The sequence below is a fragment of the Platalea leucorodia genome (assembly GCF_965183815.1).
Source record: "Platalea leucorodia genome assembly, chromosome: 1".
Lineage (NCBI taxonomy): Eukaryota > Metazoa > Chordata > Aves > Pelecaniformes > Threskiornithidae > Platalea > Platalea leucorodia.
In genome coordinates this window covers 104,688,487-104,703,271 of record NC_138823.1, presented here as the reverse complement: position 1 = coordinate 104,703,271, position 14,785 = coordinate 104,688,487, and the positions used below count along the sequence as shown (strand labels likewise).

At 36.3% G+C, this 14,785-nt stretch overlaps 1 protein-coding gene across 1 annotated transcript; it reads left to right on the top strand.

Moving 5' to 3' along the window:
- Positions 1-186: 186 nt before the first annotated feature.
- Positions 187-14,010, top strand: TRIP13 (thyroid hormone receptor interactor 13; the record flags this gene model as incomplete). The annotated part of the gene is made up of 13 exons (XM_082309691.1): positions 187-278; positions 1,927-2,092; positions 2,399-2,528; positions 3,815-3,870; positions 6,434-6,524; positions 8,048-8,120; positions 9,100-9,163; positions 9,414-9,500; positions 10,323-10,429; positions 11,489-11,642; positions 11,828-11,940; positions 13,156-13,225; positions 13,823-14,010. The coding sequence occupies 13 exons, from the start codon at positions 187-189 to the stop codon at positions 13,916-13,918; spliced, it is 1,299 nt and encodes a 432-aa protein (XP_082165817.1). The 3' UTR covers positions 13,919-14,010.
- Between the last annotated feature and the right edge of the window lie 775 nt (positions 14,011-14,785).

Sequence of the window (14,785 nt, the reverse complement as noted above, 5' to 3'; positions counted from 1 at the left end):
TCCCGTGGGTGACGTCGCCATCTCCGGAGGGAGGGAGGGAAGTGCCGGTCCCCGCGGTGGGCGGGGTGCACGTGGAGGGGGCACAGCGTCTCCTGTGCCGGGAAGGACTGGCTGTGCCGTTGGCGTGTAACGGTCGCTGAAAGCCTGCTTCTCCTTGGTATCGCTTTCCCCCTAGGAGCGAGAAGGATGGACGAAGCCGCTGGGGATTTGAAGCAGGCGCTCCCGAACGTGTGTGACAACGTTCAAATACATGTGGAAGTTCATCAGAAATCAAGCAGGTCTCTGATCGAAACTTTACTTGCTGCAGCTTGTATCTGTTGCCTTTTCTCCGAGTGCTGTGCGCCTACTCGAGTGCATAGCACTCTGCTCTGCCTTGTCTTGCACTCTCCCATAAGTTTCCACACAGCTGTCTCTTCCTAAGGTAGCACAAACCCATTTCTCTCAGCTTCTCCTTGTGCATCGTGTGATCCAGTCTCGTAATCAAGTTGGTGCCCATATTCTGGACTTACTTCAGTATATCCTTGTCTCTTATACAGCAGAGCCCAAAACTGCACACAATACTCCAGATGTGGTCTCACAAACAGCCAGTAGATGGAAAGAATCACTTTCCCTAACATTTGCACTCTTGCTAGCACAGCCTAAAATAAGGTTGGCCTTATTTGTAGCAGGGGCACACTGCTGACTCATTGACAGCTTGTCCACCAGTACCCCTGGGTCCTTTTCCACAAAGCTGCTTTTCACCCAGTTGGCCTCTGGTCGGTACTGTTGTCTGGGCAGTAGATGGAGAGAGAGGATTTCATGTTTACTTTTGTTGAACTTCAAGAGGTTCCTGTCAAACTATATCTCCAACCTGCAGCAGTCCCTCTGAATGGCAGCCCTGCTCTCTAGTGCATTGACAGCTCTCCCTGCTTTGGTGTGATCCATAAACTTGCTGCAGTTGCTTTCCATCCCATTGTCCAGGGTGTAAAGGAAGATGTAGAAAAAAAGTTAGTCCCAATATTGACAGCAACACCCCACCTTTCCCTGCCCAACTTCCTGGCAGCTCTGCTTAGTTTTTGTACTACCAATTACAACCGTTTGAGCTGGACAGTCCAGCCACCTTGTGGCATTTACCCAGTCCTTATCTTACCAATTTGTCTATCTGGATACTATGGGAGAGCGTGTCCAAGGTGTTGCTAAAGTCAAGGTGTGAAATATTCACTGCTTTCTTTTTGTCAGACTTAAAAGACAAGGAACTGGGAATTCGTATTGGGAACGGATCACTGAAATTGCGAAATTAAGTTAAAGCCTTTCTGAAATCTTAAAATGTATTCCTTTTCCTGTAGTTTTTGTCTCTTCTACTGCAATTCTTATAGCATGTCCCCATGCTGAGGTATCAGCTGTCCTCAGACACAAAAACGTAATAGAGCTTCCAAGATAAGTGTACCAAATTCTATCTAGTAGCTTGGCTATGAGTTTTTTTCAGTTTTTCCTAGTGAAACACAGTCAGATTGCATAACTGATTTCTGTTCTTGAAATCTAGCTGTGTCGTTCCATGTCCTTTGATAAGACTGCAAACAGCAAATAGTATTTTTTGACTTGTGTTTTTTAATGCACAAAATAAAAACAAGTATCAAACTTGTTGCTTTTGCAAACAAACTGAATTTGATATGGTTTTTTTCTGCAGAATATTACGGGGGGTGAGTGGGTTTGGGGATTTTTTGTGTGGGTTGGTTTTTTGGGGGTGGTTTGTTTTGGGGATTGTTGGGGTGGTTGTTTTTTTTTTTTTTTTTTTTTGTTGGGTGGTTTTTTTGTTTTTTTGGTTTTTTTGTGAGATGGAAGCTGTTTTCCATGTAGGCTTAGTGTATGAAATAAAGCACTCTGATATTAGTTCATGCTTCCTTATAAATGTCAATGCCATAAATAATGCTGTTTCTTTCTTTTTAGTGCGGCCAAGAAAGAAGATATCAGGATGAATGTCTTAAAGCTGTTGAACAGACATAACATCGTGTTTGGTGATTACAAGTGGACAGAGTTTGATGACTGTTTCCTTAACAGCAATGTGCAGTCCGTGTCGATTGTGGATACAGAGCTGAAACTGAAAGACAGACAGGTATTCATGGTCAAGAATGTACAGCTCTGTTCATATGCCTGTGAACTGGTTACAGGTAGAGTACTGACAGCCTAAGGACATAAGCAAGACAAGGTCTATAGGATGATGTAGTATCTTTTATTAGGCCAACTGGTATTACCAGGAAAAGGTGGCTAAGTTTTTGGGCCTACACCCCTTAGTAAGGTCTGAAACAGAAGTAGTAGGCTTCAAAGCTGAATGCCAGCTGAGAACTCTAACATTCTTGTGTTATAATTAGCTTTGAATGAGAAATATGATGTATTAAATGTTTTTTTATGTGCATTCTAGCCTATTGACTTGAGCAAAAGCAGTCTTTCTCTTCATATTTTTCATCTGAATGAAGAAGGACCAAGCTCTGAAAACCTGGAAGAAGAGAATGAGGATATCATTGCAGCTAACCACTGGGTACTACCAGCAGGTACTCATGTGATATTTCTGGAAGGCCTAGAGCAATTACAGTGAAAGAAAATCTTGGAAAGGCTGAAAGTGTTTATAGGGTTACCTGTTAAAGGTATTATTTGTATATATTGCTTAACTTTGTCCTTTGTGGATGGAACCAATATATTTGGACTTTCTTTGTTATGGTTTTGACTGAACTACTACAGGTGATTCCACAACATGTTATTTATTTATGTAATACTTGTGGATGGGTAGAAGTAACTGGTCTTGTGGAATAAAATGTATAGTGATAATCAGAAGCATGCAAATTTTTAACCCTACAAGCTGCATTCCAAATTTTTATTTGGAGACCCACAAGAAACTCACCAGTTTAAACATTCATTTTCCAGAGCCCACTGCTGGCTTCCAGCCCCCAAGACAGTGCCGCTCTTGTATTTGGAACAAACAAACAAACAAACAAACAAACTAAAGAGATTTAGAGTCCTCATCATGTCTTCTGAAAAGAAGAATAAGGCTTTGCTCTGCAGTAGAGCGTGGCCTGCCTCTTACTATCTTGTGCTTGGGGAAGTTGGATTCTGCGCCTGGAAGGAGAAGTACAGGTGTGAGCTTAAGCTTAAAGAGACAGTGATTCTGAGACGTTTCTTGCTCTTTCCATGTTGCGAAAAGCCTAACTATCCATTACATTTCTCTTCGGGAAGAAGTCAATCTGATACTTTGACATTATTCCCATATTATTGTGGTTTATAATTGTTCAGTCTTTTTTGCTTTTCTTTGCTGAAAGCTAGAAATTACCTGCTAGAAATGACTGATAGCCAAATCACAACTACAGTTTTTAATGCATTATTCAACTATGTGCTTTTTTTTTCTCCTCTACATGTTGATGTTAAAAAAAAAAAAAAAAAAAAAAAAAAGCTGAATGATAAAATTGAGCTTAGAACCCTCCTCCCACACCACCTTTTCATAGCTCTCTGTCTTAGGGAAACGTAGGTTGATCCTCTACTGAGGGTGGAAAGAATGATATTTTTCCTTTCATGTTAAGAAATTAAGAAGATTGCTTTCTCTTTACAATTATGTGAGGAAACAGAAGGTGTGAAACTGCTGAATTTGTCTTTTAGAAAGTAGTGTTTGCATTTTGAGAAAAATAACATCTTTTTTTTCCATATATTTTAATTGCTCTCATATATCTGTTCTTAATCCTTAATTTTACTTGAGAATAATTTGAAAATTGCTTTATGCTGCAATGGTAAATTACAAGTTCCCAGACTGTTTTCTCCTAAACAGATATATAATATATTGCCTTTGCAGCTGAATTCCATGGCCTTTGGGAAAGTCTTGTATATGACACTGAAGTAAAATCACACGTAAGTTGAAAATTAATAACAATTAAAATTGCTTGAGGAGATGTAAGAGTTGAAATGTAGCCTGTTTGAAGTTTGCTGCATCCCATGGAAAAGTTATTTGGAAATCACCGGCTGACAAAAATCTCTATATAATTTTTGATAGTTACATACTTCTCTGATGTACACTTAACAAAAGAAGGCAGAGCTGACGTTTTGAGATTAAGCATCATATCTGAGATGTATATCAATATGTACTACTGTGAAGTCAGATTTGCAAAAAATCTCAGTTTCCCTGTGAAACTGGTTTCAGTGATGCTCATGCCACACGTTTATAACGAATTTCTTCATATGCATTAGCTTATTTTACAGAAATCAGAAGTTTAGCAGCTGGAGCTGTTGTTTTGGTAGCAACTTAAAACTTCTCAGAAGATTTTCAGTTTTGCTTTAGACATATTCATCAGTGAAGAAAACAATGAATGTTCTGTAGAACAGGGTAGAAATTCACTTTATTTAAATACTGCAGCTTGTTTTAAGGGTCATTAATAGCATGTTTTTCTAGAAGGGGAGAAGAAAATTGATGGAAAAAAATAACTTCAAAGAGGCTTAGAAAAAATGTGCACAGCATTCTTTTAAATTGATTCTCTGTTTCTCCATTGTGAAGGTCTCAAAAGATCTGTTGTGTCTTTGGTGTGGAGTGTTTTTAGTGATAAGGCAATTTTGGTGGCTTGCTACCACTAAAAGAGAAGTGTGTTGCTATCAGCTGTACTTGCAGTGCTTCCCTTCTACTGGCACTCTTGTTACCTTTCACTAAACTGAGGAAACTAAGTTACTAAAAGTGTTCAGCTTATTGTGTGATGGGCTAATTTCTACCTGGATTTGTCCCATTACTTGGTCCACTGTGACCATAGAAGTCATGTACAAAAGTGGTGGGTGCAGGCTGGGTGGAAGGGAATGGGAGTTCAACTGTGTGTTTCTGGCAGCAGCTAGACAATTCATTAGTTTATCAGTAACGTCAGCCAGCACTGTTACTGTTCATACAAATGCACATTGAATGATTTGACAAGAGTGAGTGCGCTCCCACTTGAATGCTGGTAAGACACTCTGAAGAAACAAAACAGTTCCATGGGGTCATTTTCTAGTTTGAAGATTCTGTGCATTCATCAAAGGTTGTGAAAGCTGCTAGAGCTTGTAGAACTGCAATACTGTAATCTGAAATTTAGTAATTGTGATGTGTGTAAAAACCACAAGTGATTCAATTCAGTTGCTCTTATGACAGTGCTCATTAAGATGTTTATCATGCTTGTTAAAAAAAAATATACTTCTGCCTGAAGTTTTTGGACACAAAGAACTAATTCATTAGCTTGTTTATAATACCATAGATACAGTATTCTCACTTAAGCCTTTATAACCCTCTATAGTAAAGCAAAACATTCCAGTGATTGTACTTCTTCATTTATAAGGTAAACATCAATTAACACATCAACGTTTGTCTAATTTATGGAACTGCTTTGCAAACCATCTGTGAAATGATGAGGCTATTTAATTAGACTTACTGATGTACTAAATAACAGCAAGTTGATCACTGTTGACTGTAAGTGTATGTTGGTCGAAAGAAGTGGTAGCTTTTAATGACTAAAACTAGAACTACTTAACCTCTGTAAAAGTAATTGTGATGAATGTTCATTCTTTAAACCGTGGAACTGGCTGGGTACAGTTGGGTTCTACAGACACTGAAATGGTTGCTGTGAATTTTTAAAATAGTACAGTCAGTGTCGATATAATATTGAAAAAGTTCAATTTTTTTGCTATTGCGTAATTACTCCATCTTGGGCATGAGATATTGCAGGAATACTATTGTATTGTCCTATTAAGACACATGGATCAAAAGTACATTACAGGTAACAGCAACAGAAAATAATACGGTATCAGGTGTAAAAATCAGTATAGATTCATACCTGCGGTTCATATTCATTTTGTTGAAAGAGTTCTCTACTTCCTAATTCTAGATAATTCTAAAATGAAGTAGCCTTATTTTTAGAAGCAAGCATTCAGGGAAGTACATGCAACTTCCCTTATTTCGAAGGATAACCAATCGACAAATTCCTTAAGGTAGCTGATACAAATGCTTCCGTAGAAAGGAACTAAAATGTGACAGGAAATGCTTTGTTTGGTGGGTTGACTACAACAAACTAAACAAATGTATAGCTGTACAACATCTAAACAGGACCTGGAGTTTGAGTCTTTGCCTCTCTCTGCTTGGGCATCTTGTGTTTTAAAGACACGCTATAAGTGGGATGATGGAAAATGAGAATAATTTCACTTCTTTAAAGCATTTCATTTATTCATGTAAAGTTCTGGAACTCCATTTGTGCCCACTACATGCTATTCTTTTTCCTGAGGGCAAGAAGGAAATGAATTTCCAGTCTTTACAGAAAGAAAATTTGCCTATGACTAAAAGACGAGTCCAATTTTTTTTGTTGTATAAGAGTACACAACAGACATAATTAGGAGATTGCTTCTATTTGTAACTGTATTTGCTGATATGTCTCTAATTTGTGTGTCTCTTTTTCTCCTCTTCAATTAGTTACTTGATTATGTGACGACAACATTACTATTTTCTGACAAAAATGTTGACAGCAACCTGATATCGTGGAACAGAGTTGTTTTGCTGCATGGTAAAAATGATCTGTCTTAAACCACGTAGATTCATTAGCCATCTGTTTATACTTTCCTTCTGGAAAAACTTGTATTACACTTCTGTGTTGTGAAATTAGATGATCCAAAAGCAGCAGAGAAGTATTCTGTGTATAATACAAATTTAGATGAAGTGTCAGACTCAAGTCAATGTTCACATGTACTATGTTTTGCAGGAATTTAAATTCTGAAATTTATGATGCAGTGACAACAGTTGGTTTTTTTAATTTTCATTTTTAAGGGATATTATTCCTTTTTTTGTATAAAGTGGAAAAATAATGCAGATACTGAGACATGAGGAGCCATATATTAGTTACAGTTCTATCACAATATTAAAAAATTTCTTAAGTTATGGCTTTATAAAAACTTTGGAGGAAACTGGGGAATCAATCTGTGTGTTGTGTTATTAACACTGTGTGTTCTTTTGCCAAGTATGAAGGCAGTACTCTCACTAACTTAGTTATTACTATTTCAATTAAGCCATAATCTTCAGTCAGTCGTAGCTTACTGTGGAGGTTATACCATAAACGAGATTAATATCAACTGAACCCGTTTTCTTGCAAAATGCAGCTTGCTATTGATTAATTACAATTTTTTCATCAAGACTGGTATTCAAAAATAAAAGCTCATAGTGGAAATGTTCGTTATGAGTGTTGGTTATACTTAAGTGATAACTATTTATCAGTTTAGAAGCTGCAGGATGTTTTTGTTTGGAAAACTATTTCAGACTGTTCACAATGTATTCATGATAGATATATTTAATTTTAGTAATGAGCTCATTATTGTGATCACAAAGAAGTTAATACTGGGAAATCTGCAACTGTTGTAGTGCAAAATACATTTATGCTATAATGGCAGTACTGGCTTTGAATGAAAGGACTGTCGTCTGGTTGATGTTATCAGTTTGTTTAGCACCCACACATCATCTTCCATACATTCATACTCTGTTTAACTATGCTGGTACTTGTCTGTTTGGAGAAAGTCTGTGTGGCTCTTCCATAGGGTGTCAAGCCAGATCCAAAAAGTTTGTCCAAGAGCATACTTCCTTAGATGCTCTGGGTTTCCCCAAGGTAGAGATTTCCAGGAAAGTGGACAGCTGATCAAACTGGGCATGATGTGTTTCTGTTTTACATGTTAGAAGAGTATGTTTCAGGAAGATATAAGTTCAAGCATAGCACTGATTTTTGAGAATGCTAATAAGCATAAGCCCTGCTAGGGTGATACACTTTGCTTCTGTGGCTGTTGAGTATTTTAACTTTATATCTGCATAGAAACTATTACACTAACTGTACTAATAATAGAAAATTATATCAATTCAAAGCTCAGCTCTAGGACTGTAGTGGAGTAATCAATCTTCTCAAAAGACCCTGGTGTTCACAATCATTGTCTGCTGTGTTTTTATTCTACAATTAGTGCTGTAATGAAATACGGTAGTTAAGATGTTACATGTCATTAACAATCTGATCCAGATTCTGTGTAATGTATGGATTTGATTTCAAACCAGGCCCTCCTGGAACTGGGAAGACCTCTCTCTGTAAAGCATTGGCTCAGAAGCTGACAATTCGACTGTCGTACAGGTGATCATTTTTGGAAATTTTTCACTTTAGTTTACTATTAATTGTTCTTTTTCTGTAGCCCAAAGATATTTAATATTTGATTTCAAGTAACTGATGCCAAGTGCTAATGTTCATAGTTCTTTTCTAGTGCACTTGGCTAGCAATAAAATTGACCCGATAGAGAGACCGGTTAGGATATTTTAATGCCTTTTAAAATGTGCAGTTATTTGTGCCCAGGTATGTAAAATGAATTCTAGTGGCGATATAGTCATTTGTACTCACGTTGTACATCAATGAATATTAAAGGACAAAGGATCACAGAGCATCGAGCCTGCTATTTGTATCTTCATGTTCAAGAAAGCCTGTTTTTAATAGGTAGTGATTTTGTAAGCAATTTGTTTTGTACTTGGATTGTCTGAATGCCACAGAGGTCAGTCTGTGTATCAGATGAGTAATAAGAGTTAGCCTTAAACTTCATAGTAACTTAACAAATTTAACAACAAAAAAAGTTATATAAAATACTAGGTGTAACATAAATAATGTGTAATTATTGGAGTGATCTGACTCTAGCCCAAGCTGAATTTATGATAGATGTGGGCAGTGTGGTTGAGATATTTTGTCCTAAGGATATCCATGCAGAGCTAAGCGAATAAGCTTCATGCTTTTATATGTGTTCTTGCTATACTGAACAAAATCTTACATGAACAGAAGAATGAGGCCATTAGCATGGTAACTGTTACTTAAACTGTATTTAAATAGCACCTGTTCTAATGAAGGAATTCTGGTAACAATTTAATATAAAGAATCCTAGTGAGACGTGTTTCTGGAAATTACAATTAAATTCAAAAGAGGTATTATGTTTTGAAAAGTAAGTAATTTAAAGTACTAATTCACAGAATTCCAGGGTTGGAATGGAGGGAATGAGACATAGAGAAGTTAATGATATCACTGTCTTTTATTGACAATAGAGTTGATACTTCTTTTTTCCTTCATACTTTAGGTATAGGTATGGACAGTTAATTGAGATAAACAGCCATAGCCTTTTCTCTAAATGGTTTTCTGAGGTATGTATTGATGTAGCTAATTAAGTAGACTGTGTTTTAGAAATTACGCTGTTTCTGTTGAGCTTGTTTCATAAAATAAGTGTGTCCTCTGGAGATTACTCAGAAAAATTAATGTGTTTGAGAACACTTAAACAGAAGCTATATTAGTAAGTTACTTTAGAAACAGGCCTTTCTGTCTTTAAATATGGTAAGGCTTGGAAAGTTGTGTGATAAGGAAATAGTTAAACATATGCATATGGTGTCTTTCTAGAGTGGCAAGCTTGTAACCAAGATGTTCCAGAAGATTCAAGAGTTAATTGATGACAAAGATGCCCTTGTATTTGTACTGATTGATGAGGTATGATTCTAATAGCACTGATGTACATAAAATTTAGCAGAAAGTAAATTTGATGGGAGGGAACTGTGATAATGCTCATTCATGAAGAACAATAAAAACATATTTATGCTTTTTTGTAAGCTACATAACTGTGCAGAAGAGTGAATTTTAATCTTGACTGCTGCAGATTTGAGAGATTTGGGAGGAACGCAGTATGATTTAGAAGGCAAATTCCAGCTGAAAATGAAGCGAAACCTTTCTTGGTGGACCTTCCCTTCCTGCTGTGTGTTTACAAGTGGAGTAGTGTGTTAAACTTCAAAGTAGCCTAGATTTGTATTATTTGTGCTCTTACATATGTTGTAAAGCTCTAAAAAGCATTATTATGGTTCAGTTCATTGTCTAGGTTCTCTTCAGACTTGCATACGTAAGCAACTTAGTAAGTATGTACCTTATTAGCTGTGTTATATTGGTGTTCCTATGGGGAAGCTCATTCTAAATTCAATGTATTCATTATTCTGGTGTGTGTGTGTGTTGCCCTGCTGCCCCTGAAATTTAATTAAAATGAAAAACAGCCTCTGTTCTGCTGTCTAAATAGGAATTTCACTCACTACACTTTGCTTTCTTGACATTCCTTTCCCTCTCCCTGTAAATTCCTACTTAACAAAAGATTTTGAAGATGAAGTTTTAGATACCAGACACAAGGATCTGAAGGTGTATTGTCTGGGTTATTTGCTTGCTGCCAGCACTCCAAATGTACAGTCTTTTATGGGGTTTTTTGGTGTTTGATGTTTTTGTTGCTGTTGGTTTTTTGTTTGATTGGTTAGTTGGTTTGTTTTTTTGTAGGTGGAAAGCCTCACAGCAGCCCGGAGTGCCTTCAAGGCAGGCACAGAGCCTTCAGATGCTATTCGTGTAGTGAATGCTGTACTGACACAAATAGATCAGATTAAAAGGTAAACTCATATTATTGCAACAGCAAAAGTTAATTGACAATGTCAGGATTCCTGCTAAGTCTTAATTCCTACTTGGAATACTAAACCAAATTGGTTAGCAAACTATTCTTTGTTAGTGGTACTAATTGTGAAAAGAAATAGGAGTAATCCAACAGAATATTTTGCATGTAACTGAGTGAACAATCAAATCTACAGGTGGTATACTTCCTTTAAAGCTAGGGAGAGATACAGGACAGATGGTCATGACACCTGCTTGGAGAGACAAGAATAAGATCTATGAAGAATTCACTGATTATTTACAGCTTCTGGATGTCAATCTAAACCAGACTCGCACATGGCTTAGAAGCAATTGTTAATGATGCTTGGTCCACTTTGCACGCTGAATTTAGTGCAGCATACTATCTTCTGTTTTATTCCTGCCACTTCCCTCCCGTTTTTGTCCATACTTGGCTCTGTTCACAGAAAGAAAGGTGCCTTAGTATTTGACCCTGTCTTGTGGCTAATTAAAGGTAAGTGGCTTATTCATACGTAAAAGTTCACAGGCTTCATCTAAGAATAGCTGTGGTTAAGAATGTTCTTTCAATATTTCTTAGAGCAAGGAGATGTTCTCTTTTAAGCTCACTCTAAAGTCATCCATGATTAGAATGTGTCACATTGCCCGTTAAACTATATACTTTCTACTGAAATGAAATGGAAAACATGTAGATTAAAGGTTCAAATTTGCAAGTCTTCTTTTCATAATCTTTTTTTTTTTTTTTTTTTTTGTGGCAGAAACTATGCCAGTAGGCTCTAGATAGTGTATATTACTTCTAAAATAGGGTTAGAGAAACTATGGACATTTGAGAAACAGCTGAAAGGAAGAGGCTATACGCTGAAATAGATTGGTGATAACTGCCCAAGAGCTTCAGATCATTTAATATAATTGCTGGCTGAATATAGTGATGTGACTGTTTATGGCATGAAATGACTTGAGTCATAAGAAGGAAAGTATCGATTTGCCAGTCACAAAAGGCGACAATTCTTGTACATGTGACCTAAAAATCTGCTTTTATCTTGAAGGTATCCCAATGTAGTTATCCTGACTACTTCAAATATTACGGAGAAAATTGACATGGCCTTTGTAGACAGGGCTGACATAAAGCAATACATTGGACCTCCATCCACTGCAGCAATATTCAGAATATATCTTTCTTGCTTGGAAGAATTGATGAAGGTAATATTTTGAAAGCAAGACTCTAAAATGTCCTGTTTTAATAAATTTGACATTTTAATCATACTTCCTAAATAACAAAAACCCCACAAATTTCATTCCTTCTCTTTATTTCCACTCTTACTGTAGAATTTAATTTCAAATGTATTTAAGTTTTTCATACAACAGTATATAACTCTTCTTTCTAGTGTCAAATAATATATCCTCGACAGCAGCTCCTGACACTCAGAGAGCTAGAGATGATAGGCTTTGTAGAAAATAATGTGTCAAGGTTAAGCCTGGTACTAAAAGAAATCTCAAGGTAAGATTCTGAAATTCTACATTTTTTTATATACATATATTTCTGTCTCTATATATAATGAGTTGTGGAATGATATATAAACGTAATTGAATTTTGTAACAGCTAGAGTTCTGAAACATCTCAATTTTTTTCTGTTAGGGTTAGTGCAAAACCTTTCAGGGGACAAAAAGTGGAAGGAATCAGGATTTGCCAACATTTCTTAGTCTCAGATCTGGCTTGGCTTAGTACTGTTTCTGGTTTCTGCTTTGCCCTGTGAAGTTCTCTTGAGAAATTGCTGGATGGATTAGTGAGATGCCTTAGGTTTCTGTGGATATTGTGAATTGTAATGCAGTTTAGTGGAAATAGCATTGGCCTTAGTTCCTGCTAAGAAAGTGTCTTGGAATGCCTTGCAACTTACTAAGTCAGTTTTTAGCACCAAGACATAAATGGACAGAAGTAAAGGGGAAAGGAGGGAAATGTAAATGGAGAGTGTTATGATTTGCTGAGTACACAGGTAGAGCAAATAGTCTTTTACTGCAGCATAAAAATTCTTGAAACAATAAAAATGATATTCACAATATCAAGCAATATTTTTTTCTAAAGTGCTGGTCCCTATGGAACAAAATAAAATAACATTCATAAGGTCAGGAAAGTGCCTACTTCAGGAACAGAAGGAAAAAACAATCTTAACCAATGAGGAGTGGAGTAAAAGCAAGTTTTTCCAGGCGTAGAGGTTTGGGTTCTACATACACAGCGTGGTGCTTGGAGGAGACAGAAACATATATCAAGTAGGTGAGGTAAAGGAAGCTGTGTGTAAACGGTGGGAAGAAGGAGATAAGCAGTAGCTGTGAGGTCCAGCCTTCAAAACAAATTTTTCAAGTCCTTCCAAGAGTAGATGGAAGGTTATGTCTGTACCATACCCTTCCAGTGTAGACATTCCCCCAAATTCATGAGATACGGCACAGTGATGTGAAGGGCATGATGTAAGCTTTGGCAGGCAAATGTGACTATGCTGTTTCTGTACCCTTGCTTGCTTTTCTGTACTGTATAGCCTCCCATAGGCTGAAGTTGTCTCTTCACTTCCTGCTTCTACTAAAAGTGCTGCAAGTGACCTTCTGAATTGTGATTTGAGGTTTTTTTAGAGCAACTTATGGGAGAAACACAGAAAAAGGAAAGGTCATCTTTTAAGAGTGGATGTTTAGCATTTAAGCAGTGCTTGTCTCTGTTTTACTATAGAAGAAGTGAAGGTCTTAGTGGCCGGGTCCTGAGAAAACTTCCTTTCCTAGCACATGCACTTTATATTCAAGTAAGTTTATTATATTCGAGTAAGTTTATTATATTCAAGTAAGTTTATTCTATTCATTATATTTTGGTTTGCTTTTGAGACAGGTGGGAAGACATTTGGACACTGCCTGAAGTAAAAGATTAGGCCTAAACCCCCCTTTTAATCTAAATTGCACTGTTTCTGCAGCTTCATAGACTGAAACAATTTTGTGCTGACCATAATTTAAAATGAGATTGAAGAAGATGGGTGGGATTGACCTTTCCAACAGCATTCTACTTTTAATTAAATGTTGTGGCAGAACATTGATATTGGTTCTGTGATGATTTCCTGCTGAAAGAAAACCCTTTGCCACTTTATAAATAATAATAATTTGTTAAAAATCTTTTTTGAAGTAAATCCACAGTAATAGTGATTGACTCAAGACTTTGCGTAGCGTGACTTTGACTTTACTATGTTAGCTGATTTAAAACAAACCTGCACTTTTGTGTTTTGTAGCATTTTGAAAATTTTGTAACATGGAAGTCAGATATTTCTCTTTTAAATACTGTGATTTGTATGTAAAATATTATGTATGCCTATTGCTGTAGTGCGTCTAACAAAATGTTCTCTTACTTTTAGTCCCCCAGTGTTACAATGACAACGTTTCTTCAGGCTCTTTCACTTGCAGTAGACAAACAATTCGAAGAAAGAAAGAAACTTTCAGACTGTGTGTGATACTCTACTGTTTTATAGTTGTCTGTGTTGTTAACACTGAAAATTACATGTTTTTCATACAAACTGTGCAGCTTCTATGCATCTGTAAAATATATTGTCAACACTTTAAAAAAACTGGAATGCCTAATCTAGTTTTTCAAAACATTCATTAATAAACAATTAAGAAATTTTACAGCATATTTTTCAAAAGCTTGGTTTCAAATGCCAGTAAGAGGATTGTAAAGAATTCTTGCTAAAAGTCAGTTTTCATCTTTTGTAGTTATTAAAAGAGGGCACACTTCTGTTCCTTCTTTCTTAATCACTAACTTTCTATCCATACATCAGTTTTTATACTTCCGATTTCTTTTATGTTTTTAACAGCAACAGAAATTTGGTCTTTGGATGTGATATTTCTGCCATAAAAGCACTATTTTTATTGCTTCTGAAATAAAAAGCATGAAACTGAGAAGGATTCAAAGTGCTCAGTGATCACCCAGACATTTTATACGGACATCTCTTTATCTTGAAATTTAATATCAAGTATTACTTTTTTTAATTACATCAGATTCAAATGTTTAAAATCAAGAGATCACTTAATTGTATTTTGTAATACTACTTTTTTGTGTTGTTGCAAGGACGTGAACCAGAGTGGACCATGTTTTCTCACTGAAGATTAACTACAATGTGTAAGAAACGTTCCTTAAAATGCATGAAGTTTGGTTTTGTTTTGTTTTATAAACATGACATAAAAGTTACAAATCATCTATGAAGAAAAATATTTTGTAGTGCAAAACCCAGGAAATGTATGCATCCCGTTCCTAAAGGAACAGACTCAACTTTTGTATAGTAAATACATATCCTATATAATATTGATTACAAAACTGTCAA